Raw genomic sequence first — 14,062 nt, forward strand, 5'->3', positions numbered from 1 at the left:
TGAACGTCACAGGGAACGGCAGCCAGTACGCCTGTGAACGTCACAGGAAACGGCAGCCAGTACGCCTGTGAACATCACAGGGAATGGTAATCAGTACGCCTGTGAACATCACAGGGAATGGCTGTCCATGCCTATACAGTCTCCAGAGCCTTTGTGGGTTTACTTTGTTCATGCTATACACCATCCAGGTTTAGACCACATCTTATGACTGTCGTTATTTCGACATTTATCAGGGCTACTCCCAACTCCTTTTCTATTTTGATGAAGTGAACTTCAGAAATCTGGGTTATCTTGTATTCCAATGTTAATCTAATTCTCTTTGTTTTGTCACTCTCCTTGCCACACTAAAGAAATGTGATTTGTTCAAATAACACATTATCTGATATGCATGAGTCATTCCAGCTCATCGTGAACATTGAGAATTCTCAATTTCTCGTTTGAATTTTTATACATGTTAGAATGAGGGCAGATTGTGTACAGGTGTTTCAGTAACTACCACTGGGTACTGAATGAAATGATAACCTGCAACTTCTAGAAACTGACAGTAACAGGGAAATATCAGATCAAGTAAATACTATTAGGACAGGACACAATAGCATGAGGAAGTAACTAGAATTATGTTTATGATTTGCCACCTAGTGGAATATTATTTGTATATGCCTTTGCAGTTTGTGCTTTATTTACTTAGGCCACATGGGGTACTCAAACAGAAAGATACAATTACATTTCATACTTCTGCAGGGCTTATGTTGTTTTAAATGTTTTAAGTGGTTTGACAAAGCATGCTGACAAGTGTGAGTGTCACTTACTTTAACAATTAATGTTTAAAAAAAAAATGGAAATGGACAAAAAGATTGAACAATGGCAATAAGTACATTCACTTTCCTCATCCAAGTCACTAACATGTATTATAAATAATTGGAGTCCCAACACTGATCCCTATGTCACTCCCCTTGTTACGGATTGTCATCCTGAAAATGTCCCCCCCTTATTCTAACACACTACCTTGTATTAGTTAGCCAATCCTCAATCCATGCTAATATACTGCTATCAACACCACGGGCTCTTGTCTTATGAAGAAACCTAATGTGAGGCACCTTATCAAACACCTTCTGAAAATCCATGTATCACTTCCATTGCTTCCCCTTTATCTATCCTGCTAGTTATCTCTTCAAGGAATTTTCCAATTTTGTCAGGTGTGGCTTCCCCTTCATGAGGCTATACTAACACTGCTTGATCATATTATGTATTTCTAAATTCTCTGCCGTTACATCCTTTATCATTGAATCCCTACAGTGCAGAAGCAGGCCATTTGGCCCATCAAGTCCCCACTGACCCTCTAAAGGGCGTCCCACCCTGACTCACTCCATCCCTGTAACCCTGGACACCCCTGTGACACTGTGGGCAATTCAGCATGGACAATCCTGTACACCTTTGGATTGTGGAAGGAAATCAACCCAGACAGTCACGTGAGGGTGGAATCGATCCTAGGGGTCCCTGCCGCTGTGAGGAAGCAGTGCTAGCCACTGAGCCACTATACTGCCATAATAGGCTCTTAACATTTTCTACAAGTATTCAAGTGAAACTACTGCAAAATCAACTGTGTCCAGCTGGTCAGAAATTGTCTCCCTCTCTATCTTAGTTGGCCAGGGTTTCAGGAGAGAACAAAGAAAACACTTCAAGGACACGCTGAAGCATTCCAATGACATGTGGCAACATGGACTATAATGACTGAGAGGAACTTTCAATTAGTTCTTCAGAATGACAGCAACTGGTCTATGACAATTGGACAAGCTGCATCATGCTTTGAGTCACAATGTCTTAATAAGACAGAGCAATGGCAGGGAAAGAAGTAAATCCTGTTCTCCAGATCTCTCCCCTTCAAGAGACATCCTGCTTCAGGTACCCAGAGACCAGCAATTCGAGAAGCAGCCTGTTCATCACAGGAAGGCCCACGGGAAAAACTCTCACAACTGACCAGACATCATCCTTGAACAAGGACAGCTGACAGTGAGGCAGTATGTTTTGAGCAAGTGAGGAAAAAGTATATTCCCTTTTCTTTTTATATATATCATTCCTTATTTATTAAGCCTTCGATCACTTAGAAACAAAGTATATAAAATTAATACTACCTTTTGGTAATAATTGGTCAAATGTAACAGGGAAGAATATTTTTATTAAACAGCTCATACAATTTTAAATGTGGTTTTCACCAGCAAATTTAAATCATTTTTTTTTAAAAAAAGATCTATAATTAATTGTCTCATTTTGAGGAACTGTTGGCCCTGGAGACTCAGTGGACCTCCTAGAGCAAACTTGTTTAGGGTGAAGGAAAACTTTAATTTCAAAATAGCCTATTAAATCTGATACCTAACTCAGCTCAACTGTCTATAATTGCTGGTTGTGGACACATCGTGCCAACTTTGCAGGTTGTTTGGGAGATTGATAGATCAGACATCTATTGTCACATGGGTCACCGAGGGGCACTATATCCCACTGACTGAAGGTGGGAAGTTGCCTGACTCGGGCTCCAGAATACAGGGTTCGCTTCTGCCATGAAGAGAACTGAGGACTGTGAAAGATTGAGGTATACATTGTATCACACAATGCTCTGCTGTAACATGCGACACAGCATTGCATTGAAAATGCAAAGAGGAATCAACAGACCCACCAATTTCAAATTCTTAAGCTACTGAACCATAACATTGGGGCAAGGAAAAACAGAAAACATCGGGTCTTGAGAAACAGAATCCAGTTAGACAAAGTCGTCTTGTTACAATATTCTGCTCACTCCATATCCTTTTATAGTTAGCAAGGCAAATGATGAGTTATTGAAGCTGGCAAGGGGAATGCAGGGGAGGGAAAGAGGTGTCACTTTGCTTTGGCACAACTCATTAATGCCTGTGATGCTGAAACACTGGATATGAATCACTACTACTACACTTCTTGTGCTGTCCAACATTCAGTCATCAGTTACTGTACTCGTTTAACTGACTTTTTGTTCTGTGTGTAATCACAGCAATGATACTATCTATTAGTCTATTACAAAGAACCTGAAAATACGGCAACAGCTACTTAAAGATTCACTCATTGTTTCGCAACTCATATCTAAACTAATGACTGTTATTGACTTATCTCATAGGTCTGTGTTGGAGTAGAATGTGTAACAGATTGAAGCTCAGAGTCAGCTTGAAGGAGTAAATCCCCAGAGTAACACGTTTGGTTACACTGCAAATAAGAAGCTAATACATAATGTTTATCCCAATTAACTTACTGCATTTCCGTTCAACTTGGGAAAGAGTTGGACAGCTCCCAATACCATTGTAGGATTGAGCTTGGCATGTGTTGCTGAAGCTCCCTGTACTGTGGGCCCAGCACACAGACCCGTGCTTAGTGTATCAGTTATCCATATGAGTAACCTGCTGCTGGATGTACTTACCCTGGGTGGAGCAGTGTGCAGGATGCGAGCCCTCGTCTTGCTGAGTGTACGTGCCCTCTTCTTGCCAGTTGGTGGAATCGTGGGATGAAGCGACAGTTGCCATTTTCATCTGCTGGCACAGACGGGTCTCCTGATGCCGATAACTCAGGCCTTCGAGAGGCTCATCGGAATCGTCATCTGAAAGATACGGGGCACAGAACACAGATCCAACTGACTCCAGTTCATTATTTTCTAGCTTTTCCACTCACTGATCTGGAGTTATCACCAGTCTTCAGGTTAAATGTGCCAATCTACCATCTAACTCACATAAACACTGTGCCAATACATTTCTGTGTGACACATAGCACAGTTCCTCATTACAGTGCATCACCGCAACTTCAGGCTAGAGTTAAGGGCTCAAAATCATTCCTGCAGATGGACCCCAGGTTTGTAAAGACTGAATATGTTAGGTTTTTGAGTTCAGGATAATTGCCCTAGGATCAATATTCAGACAAATATGAACTTTAATCGGAAGCTTGTGCTGAAATGAAAATGTTACTTTTTGACAGTGGGCTCTAACAATGCCCACGGAGAACTGATGGGACTTAAAGAAAGGCAGACAACGTTCTTGTACTCTGAGTCACAGGAGCAAGGTTTCACAAACAGCAGTGTAATGATGCCCAGATCACCTGTTCTCAAAAACAAAAAAAGCCGAAAACAAACTCAGCAGGTCAAGCAGCATCTGTGGAGGAAAGGGACTTGCATTTCAGGTCGCTGGCCTTTTGTCAGAATCTGTTTTCATGATGTCAGTTGTGGAAATAACACTGACAGGATACTCTCCTGTTTTACTTTGATCTTGCATTATACAATCTTTTATACCATTTGACAGCAGCAGGGGCTTCAATTTATTGTGTTATTTGAAATCTCAATTTATCATCTCAGACAATACAGTAAGTGCCTCAGTGTCACACTGGGAGTGTTAGCCTGGATTATATGTTTAAATCTGGAGTGTAATTTGAACCCACAGCCTACTGACTCAGAAGCAAGAGTCACAGCTGACATCAGTTCTGCAATGACAGGCTTTGAGATGTTTCAGGTGAAACCTTCTATAGTCCATGTCACTTCAACATACTGAGCGCAGTGGCTCACTGCCCGCTTACCAGTATATACCCACTGTACAGCTGCTGAAGCAAGCAGTCAGAATGTCTTTGCTTTCCTATTCAGTGGTCAGCAGCCAGCTGGCTGAGCATGGTCTGTCTTCATTTCAGGGAAGTGCAGATCAAAACCCTGTCTACCAAAGGAACCGGGTCACTAGAGTGTCCATGAAATTCACAGAAATATAGGATCATGGCTGAGGTCCAATAGAAGGATTAATGTCCCATCTGTGCACTGGCTGCAAGGCTGAATGAAAGAGGCTTGCTACAAAGTCAGTATACATTGGCCCAATGCTCACAAATGGGGATATCTCACTGTGAGGAGTCATTAAATGGGATTGTGCACGAATGGGAGCGGTCATTGGAGAGACAAGTTCAGCTCCGCAGCTTGGCTTAGTTAACCACTATCTTTCCTGAGTTATAAGACCATGGTTTCAATTCCCAATTCAGGATTTGGATACATAATCTAGGCAGAGCCATGAATTTTACACTGAGGAAGCACTTCATTGTCTAGGGTGTTATATTTGTCACGCTAAACAAAGATCCCGCTTTGTCTCTTCCATTCATTTAGATGGATGCTCACGAACCCATTGCAACTACTTCAACTTTCTCCCAGTGTCCTTAATAACATTGACATTATGTATAAACCTCACAATTCATCATGCAATCTTGTGAAGTTTGCTTGTACACAAATCGTCCTTGCATTTACATACACATATGCAACACTAACTGCAATTCAAAAGCTACTTGATGATAGGGAGGGGACAGAGTCAGATTGTAGAGTGCAGGGAGAATGAGCAGGACCAAGCACTGCAGATCCCAGAGAGAATGAGAACTCATCCAATAGAGGTTTGTTTTGCAATGTTTCTGGTGTGTCTGATACATATCTGTGGATAGCACTCCCATCTATGAAGCAGCAGATTGTGGGTTCAAGTCTCACTCCAGAAACTGAAGCTCTAGAATCAAAACTGACACTCCAGTACAGGACTGAGGGACCGCTATACTGTTGGAGGTGCTGTCTTCTGAATTACATGCTTATCTGAGGCCCTTTCTGTCCTTACAGATCCCAAAAAGAGCAGAGGAGTGATCCCTAGTGTACAGGCTGTTTGTGAGAGCTTGCTGAAGTACAGTGGTGACTACGTTTAAGACTACTTCACTAACTTGTGAAGCATGTTGGGGCACGCTACAGCTCTGAAAGACGTTTCTCTCTGTGTAGTCAGTAAGCAAAGGAGGTTTGTCCCTTTAGTTTGTCAGTGTATCGGACTGAAAAAAATAGCCACGGATAGTTTGAAAGTTTGAGGCAGCCGGAGAAGCACTTTAGGAGAACGCTGAAGCTCATCACTCTCATATCTTGTGTTACCGTGAGGGGTGAGTAATCGATTATAAAATCATGGCTACATTTAAACTTGGCTGCTTGTCATGGGCTCACTCATAGAAACATAGAAGATAGGAGCAGGAGGGGGCCATTCGGCCTTTCCAGCCTGTTCTGCCATTCATCACGGTCATGGCTGATCATCCAACTCAATAGCTTAATCCTGCTTTCTCCCCATAACCTTTGATCCCATTCGCCCCAAGCGCTATATCTAGTCACCTCTTGAATACATTTGATGTTTTGGGATCAACTACTTCCTGTGGTAATGAATTCCACAGGCTCACCACTCTTTGGGTGTAAAAATGTCTCTTCATCTCCGTCCTAAACGGTCTACCCCGAATCCACATACTGTGACCCCTGGTTCTGGACACACCTACCACCGGGAACATCCTCCCTGCATGTACCCTGTCCAGTCCTGTTAGAATTTTATAAGTCTCTATGAGATCCCCCCCACCATTCGTCTGAACTCAAGTGAAATCAAACCTAGTCAATCTCTCCACATACATCAGTCCTGCCATCCCCGGAATTAGCCTGGTAAACCTTCGCCGCACTCCCTCGAGAGCAAGAGCATCCTTCCTCAGAAAAAGAAACCAAAACTGCACACAATATTCCAGATGTGGCCTCACCAAAGCCCTGCAACAACACATCCCTGCTCCTGTACTCAAAACCTCTCGCAACGAAAGCCAAAATACCATTTGGATTCTTTACTGCCTGCTGCACCTGCATGCTTACCTTCAGCAACTGGTGCGCAAGGACACCCAGGTCCTGCTGCACACTCCCCTCTCCCAATTTGCAGCTATTCAGGTAATAACCTACCTTCTTGTTTTTACTTCCAAAGTGAATAACCTCACAGTTATCCAAATTATATTGCATCTGCCATTGATTTGCCCACTCACCCAACCTGTCGAGATCATGCTGAAGGATCTCTGCATCCTCGTCACAGTTCACCCTCCCACCCAACTTGGTATCATCTGCAAACTTGGAGATGTTACATTTTGTTCCCTCATCCAAATCATTAATACATATTGTGAATAGCTGGGGTCCCAGCACCGATCCCTGTGGCACCCCACTAGTTACTACCTGCCAATTTGAAAAGGACCCATTAATTCCTCTCTGCCAACCAGTTTCCAATCCATTTCAATACACTTCTCCCAATCCCACGTGCTTTAATTTTGCACATTAATCTCTTATGTGGGACTTTGTCAAACGCTTTCCGACTGGCTCCTCCTTGTCAACTCTACTAGTTACATCTTCATAGAACTCCAGCAGATTTGTCAAGCATGATTTCCCCTTCATAAATTCATGCTGACTCTGTCTCATCCTGCCACTACTTTCTAAATGCTCTGCTATAAAATCCTTGACAATGCATTCGAGAATTTTCCCCACTACTAACGTTAGGCTAACTGGTCTATAATTCCCTGTTTTCTCTCTACCTCCCTTTTTGAATATTGGAGTGACATTAGCTACCTTCCAATCTGCAGGGACTGTTCCAGAGTCTATAGAATCCTGGAAGATGAACACCAATGCATCCACTATTTCTAGAGCTACTTCCTTAAGTACTCTGGGATGTAGATTATCAGGCCCTGGGGATTTATCCGCCTTCAGTCCCAACAATTTTACCAGCACCATTTCTCTACTAATATTGATCTCCCTCAGTTCTTCCCACTCACTAAATCTTGCCCCCTCCAACAACTCTGGTATCTGATTTGCATCCTCTTGTGTGAAGACAGATCCAAAGTATGTATTCGGTTCCTCAGCCATTTCTTTATCCCCTATTATACATTCCCCTGTTTCTGTCCGTAGGAGACCTACATTTGTTTTTACCAATCTCTTTCTCTTCACGTACCTATAGAAACTCTTAGTGTCAGTCGTTATGTTCCCTGCATACTCCACTTTCCCTTCTTAATCAATCCCTTGGTCCTTCTTTGCTGAATTCTAAACTGCTCTCAATTCTCAGATTATTTTTCTTGGCCAATCTGTATGCTTCTTCCTTGGATCGGATACTATCTCTTCTTATTTCCTTTGTAAGCCATGGATTGGCCCTCTTATCCATTTTGCTTTTGCAACAGACAGGACTAAACAGTTGCTGCAGTTCCCCCATGTGTTCCTTGAATGTTTGCCATTGCCCATCCACTGTCATCCCTTTAAGTAACTCTCCCCATTCTATCAAGGTCAACTCATGCCCCATATTCTTGTAGTTTCCTTTACTAAGGTTCAGCACCCTAGTCTCCAAATCAACTACCTCACTCTCCATCTTTATAAAAAATTCTATCATGTTATGGTCACTCTTCCCTGAGGGGTCTCGCACAGCTCAGCTGGCAATGATCCCCCCTTCTCATTATGCAGCACCCAGTCTAAGATGGCCTGCTCTCCTGTTGGTTCCTCCAAATATTGGTCAAGAAAACCATCCCGTACACACTCCAGGAATTCCTCCTTCTCTGCATTGTGGCTAATTTGATTTGCCCAATCTTTGTGCAGATTAAAATCACCCACACTCACTGATATTCCCTTATCACATGTATCTCCGATTTCCTGTTTAATGCCATTCTCAACATCACCACTGCAGTTTGGGAATCGATATTTGACACCTATTAATGTTTTTTGTCTCTTGGTATTTCTCAACTCTACCCATACAGACTCCACATTGCCAGAGCTAAAGACCTTTCTCACTATTGTGTGAATTTTCTCTTTAATCAGCAATGCCGCTCCACCACCTTTTCCTTTTTACCTGTCCTTCCTAAATACTGAATACCCTGGGACATTCAGTTCCCATCCCTGTTCACCCTGCAGCCATGTCTCTGTTATCCCAATCATATTGTATCCGTTTACATCTATCTGCACAATTAGTTCATCCACTTTATTGCAGATAGAGCACAAAGCCTTTAAGCTTGTCCTTTTAACATTGTTTGTCTCCTCCTTATTTTTTCTCAATAGCCCTGTCTGAATCTTGTCCTTGGTTTCTCAGCTTATCACTTTTCTTATTCCTTTTTCTAGCTTTTGTTTTTGTCTTTGCTCCCTCCTTCTGTAACTCTTTACATAGGTTCCCATCCCCCTAACCAGTCCAGTTTGTACAGGTCCCACTTCCCCCAGAACCTGTCCCAATGCCCCAGGAATCTGAAACCCTCCCCCGACACGTATCTTTTCAGCCACATATTGATCCGAGATATCCTGTCATTTCTCCTCTGACTAGCACGTGGCACCTGGAGTAATCCTGAGATCACTATCTTTGAGGTCCGATTTTATAACTTTCTTCCGAGCTCCCTGTATTCTGTCTTTAGGACCTCATGCCTTTTGTTACCTATGTCATTTGTACCGATGTGTACCACGACCTCTGGCTGTTCACCCTCCCCCTTCAGAATGTCCTGTAGCTACTCCGAGACACGCAAGGCTCACTCTAGCTTTAAGAAGCTCAATTACTCAATCTGACAGAGGCACTGTTCAGCGAATGCAGTTATAGAGTCATAGAAATGTGCAGCACAGAAACAGACCCTTCGGTCCAACTTGCCTGTGCCGACCAGACATCCCAATCTGACCTAGTCCCATTTGTCAGCATTTGGCCCATATCCGTCTAAAACCTTCCTATTCTTACACCCATCCAGATGCCTTATAAATGTAATTGTACCAGCCTCCACCACCTCTGCTGGCAGGTTATTCCATACATGCACCACCCTCTGTGTGAAAATGTTGCCTGTCAGGTCCCTTTTAAATCTTTCCCCTCTCACCTTAAACCTATGCCCTCTAGTTTTGGACTCCCCTATCCTGGGGAAAAAAGACCTTGGCTGTTAATGAAATCTGAGTCTCAGATGAACAGAAATTGTTTCTCTAACCGTCAATGTGGTGTCTAACAGGATTTTGTAATGCAGACATGAGTGCACCTATATGGGTCTGGAATGCATGGCCTGGGAGGGGAGTTGAGGCATAAAACCTCACAACCTTTAAAAAGTACTTCGATGAATACTTGATGTGTCATAAAACAAAATGCTGTTGGCGTAGAGTAGGGAAAGTGGGACTAGTAAAGGTTGTAGTGTATTTTTGGCAGTACAGGTTCGATGGGCCAAACAGCCTTTTCTATACTGTATCATTCTGTGATATTAAAACTACTCCCAGTCTCCCACCTTATTTAAGTTTGAGATGTTGTCTGTTTGCGTTTCTCTTTTTTTCCCCAAAAAATCTGTGCAGATGTGTGAAGTACTTGAACAATTAAACGTTCCTCATAAACGGATATTGTTAATTGCTGCACTGCATCTCACAGGCAGGTCCCGTGACCTTTAACCTTGTAATAAAATGAGGTCAATGACATGGTAGTAAGGCCACAGCAGGAACTGGACATTCTTGTATTAGGACATTAAATAGCTGTTTGAAAATCAAGAAACAACAGAAGAGCAAATAGGAGAGCCAGATTATGCTCATGTGGAGAACACTCGAAGGGCCAAGTAGACTTTGTTCTGGAACATTCCAAGTTTCCACATTTAGAACAGAGCCAATGTATATATAAAATCATATTCAATTTGGAACTAACCCATCCTGGTTTCCCTCACTGATTCATTATTCTAATCGGTTTCCCTGTCCCCTACCCAAATTACCGCTGATTTAAAAAACAGAGACATTTTTTCACAGTAAAATTTCTTGAAGGAATGAGCAGTTCATCAAAACATCATTTTTTTTTAAAAAAAAGTCAACTTGCTGCCAAGCGGTAAGTAACGTTGAGAAATATTTTCCGGCCCTTACTGGAAAAGAGTTAAACTGAAGTATCTCTCACTGCCAATTTGCAATAAACTCAGCCAGCCCTTGCTTAACTACAGTACTATACAGCTCCAAAACAGAATGGCTGCTGTAGCAACACGCTGCAATGAAAGTGTGGGCACAGGCCCAGAATTGATTACTCCACATGAAACATACACGATCATGGCTATGCCACAGAGAGACGGGCAGAATTAGGGCCAACTTGGACCTACATGTCTGGCCTGGCAGCCCATCCTGGTGTGCTGATCTCTTGCAATGCTGGCTGCAGTACTGGCAAGCGCTGAGGTAGAATAGTGTGAGATAACGAAACAAAAAACAATGGGATAAGGATATCAGGAAATCTCCTCTCTCGATAAAAGGGAGAGTATCTGCCCTGATGCAGCAGACGAACCACCAAGTTCACTTCAAACTTCAGTCCAATCCTTGGTCTGTGCTGAGTTAACTGATCTCTTGCATATTGGGGGCTACAATTATTGAGAGTACCTACAAACTACTCGGTGGTTTGGGAAAGGGAGGAAGGAACAGGTAAAGCTTCTGTCCTCAGAAGCCGGCATTGCACAGATAATGCACTAAACTGTGACAATGCGGGCTAGGTGTCAGTAATTTAAGCTATGTAGGAAAAATACAGAACTTGATTTTCATCTCTATAGAAAAGAAGCTGAATTTAAAAAAAGGTCTTCAAAGTTAGGGGAATTATGAAAAATTAATCACACTTCCACATTTAAGATTGAACGAGCTGGTTTGAAAGTGAGGAGCTGTGGAGAGAGATTAGTTTCAGACAAAGGATAACAAACATCTCAACCAAACTCGAGACTGAAGTGAAAGGATCCAGGGCTGGATGGAGGACATTGAGGGAGAGATTAAGTAAAGCATGCAATGAGCCTCAACACTTTCTCTCTTCCTTGAATGTCCCAGTTTTCATACAGTCATTCACTGTCAGGGTCTCCTAGGAACCGTTCATGCTGAGGGAGGCTCTGGCAATATCGAAATCGAGAGCCACTATGAGTCACTGCTGTCAAGGTGGGGAGGGCAAAGTGCATGAAAAAAAATACTGAGTCAAAACTCCCCCCCTGTTCCTGCATTGAATAGGATGGTATTAAGTTTACCAGTGTGAAACCATCCCAATGCCTTCACTGTTACAACAGGTGCCAACTATCCCGGCTGGCTCATTGTACCTGCCCTTACTCAATTAGTAGTTCACAATCCCCAAAATTCTCAATCTTTCACGCAATTCCTCCCCAGCCTCGTACCTCTGTCTGCCTGTAACCTCCCCTCATCCTAACAGAACTTGCGAAATTCTCTGTGCCTCCTTCTTCGGCTTTTTCTGCAACTTTCCCTGAGCCTCCAGTTACAATAATCCAGCTCCTGGAAGACCTTTCTTAAGCCTCATCTCCCCACCACAATCAAATGCTTAAACCCTTACCTTCCTTCGGTTCACCTCCCCTTAGCTGGGAATCGGTTTCCCCTCAGGCCTCTCCGGGCCACCTCAGAATATTTTACTACGTTAAAAGCTGGTAGTGGGGGGTGGGTTGGGGGTTTGAGGGGTAAGCATTATAAATGAAAGCTGTTGCTTTAAGCAGTTTACCTTGAGCAAGATATGAGAGAGTGTCTGTTGGACCGGCAGTCTGGGGCTCAATATCTCTCGGTGTCAACATCGGTGTGACGTCGGCACCTCGCTGGTCCTCCTGGGCAGTGCTACTGAGCCTGGTTTTAGACTGAGAGTCACTTGTCCTGGGGGTCTCAGGCACCACTGTACTGGACGTAGTTGAAATCGGAGCCGGTGTACTGACAGTGCTGGGTGCAGACGGGAAGAAGCTTTCCTTACAGTCCTTGGAGTATTTCGGCGTGGTTGGAGTCTCTCCTGGCTGCAAAAACAAAAATTACCTTTAGACCTTTTATTGCAGAGTTCAAGTATGCCCAACATTCAGCTGTGTGGGAAATCTTCTTCATAGAAATGTCCCATGCTCTGTTTGAGCCTCACGCGCCAGGCCAAGATTAATGATGTCTGGAAGACAAGACTCTCTCAATGCTCCTGCCTACAGTAAAAATTCACTGCTCTGTCTTGATGTGTGCAACATCCTGTGGTTGTGAAAAATGCTGACTTTACCCGAATCATAGAATAGAATCCCTACAGCGTGGAAGGAGGCCATTGTGTCCATTAAGTCGCACTGACCCAAACCAACACCTTCCCCTATTGCCGTAACCCTGCATTTCCCATGGCCGATCAACCTAACCTGCACATCTTTGGACTGTGGGAAGAAACTGGAGCACCTGGAGGAAACCCATGCAGGCACGGGGAGAATATGCAAACTCCACACAGACAGTCGCCTGAGGCTGGAATTGAACCAGAGTCCCTGGCGCAGTGGGGCAGCAGTGCTAACCACTGAGTCACTGCACCGCCCAGTGGGAAGCCAGGATACCAGCTTTGTTAGACAACTCACACAGTAACAAACGTCCTGATTTCTCACTCTGTAGCTGCTGGATGTGAGCTGGGTGTGAGAGGAGAGAGGCAGGCAGAGAAAATGCTGCACTGGGGGAAATGAGAATCATTGCCTGACACACTTGCTTCACAAGCCTACGCTCCACTAAAACATTTACTGAGTATTAATTAGCCTGGCTCCCATTGCTGCATACAGGATTGGTCAACATTAATCCCTGTGCTGTGAGAGAACCACGTTGATGAATATTTTTACGGCTGATGTCAATCCACACTCACACTGTTGTGGTACTGCATGATAAACAGATTACTGAAAAAATGCTTCAGAAGATAATGCTGGCTCACGTTACTGACAGCAACCCAGGAACAGGTCGCTGCGTGCACATGCTTGTATAAACCAAATATTGAACTGAACATCAAAACCAAATTAAGCCATTCCGGCCTATTCCAGGATCACTCAAGCCCTGCTCTCCATCCCCAGCTTCAGGCTCAGCACCTGAGGGCTCAGTCTATTCAGGGGTTCCTGTCAGTCTCCTGCAGATAAAATGGTAAACATTGCCGTAACCTTCCTACACTACCAATTCCATCTTTGAGCAGCAGAACATTGCAACGTTAAAATTAATAATATTAACATAAGGGAGTGCAAAGGATACCAACAGATTCAAGAACAGCTTCTTCCACACTTATCAGACTTACGAACAGACCTCTCTTATATTAGAGCTGATCTTTCTTTCTCTGCAGCTGTAACACTATCTTCTGCATTCTGTTCCGTACTTAGGTAAGGTGTGACTTAACTGGTTAGCACGCAACACAATACTTTTCACTGTATCTCAGTAAATGTGACAATAATAAATCAAAAGGAGATTCACCAGGATGTTGCCAGGCTCGAGAGAGAGACTAGATAGGCTCAAGTTCTTATGCTTTGAGCAGAGGAGACT

General features: G+C 43.5%; 1 protein-coding gene across 3 annotated transcripts in view; it reads right to left on the reverse strand.

The window, feature by feature from the left end:
• cabin1 (calcineurin binding protein 1) overlaps window positions 1–14,062 on the reverse strand; it is a 404,357-nt gene that overhangs the window by 11,768 nt on the left and 378,527 nt on the right. For all 3 annotated transcript variants that reach the window (XM_048611391.1, XM_048611392.1, XM_048611390.1), the window contains exons 33-34: window positions 12,273–12,552; window positions 3,440–3,616 (exon numbers count right to left, since the gene is read on the reverse strand). In XM_048611391.1, the coding sequence (XP_048467348.1) occupies window positions 3,440–3,616; window positions 12,273–12,552 (457 nt within the window). The remainder of the gene's footprint in view (window positions 1–3,439; window positions 3,617–12,272; window positions 12,553–14,062) is intronic.

Source organism: Rhincodon typus, chromosome 24 (assembly GCF_021869965.1).
Source record: "Rhincodon typus isolate 14 chromosome 24, sRhiTyp1.1, whole genome shotgun sequence".
In the NCBI taxonomy this organism is placed as follows: domain Eukaryota; kingdom Metazoa; phylum Chordata; class Chondrichthyes; order Orectolobiformes; family Rhincodontidae; genus Rhincodon; species Rhincodon typus.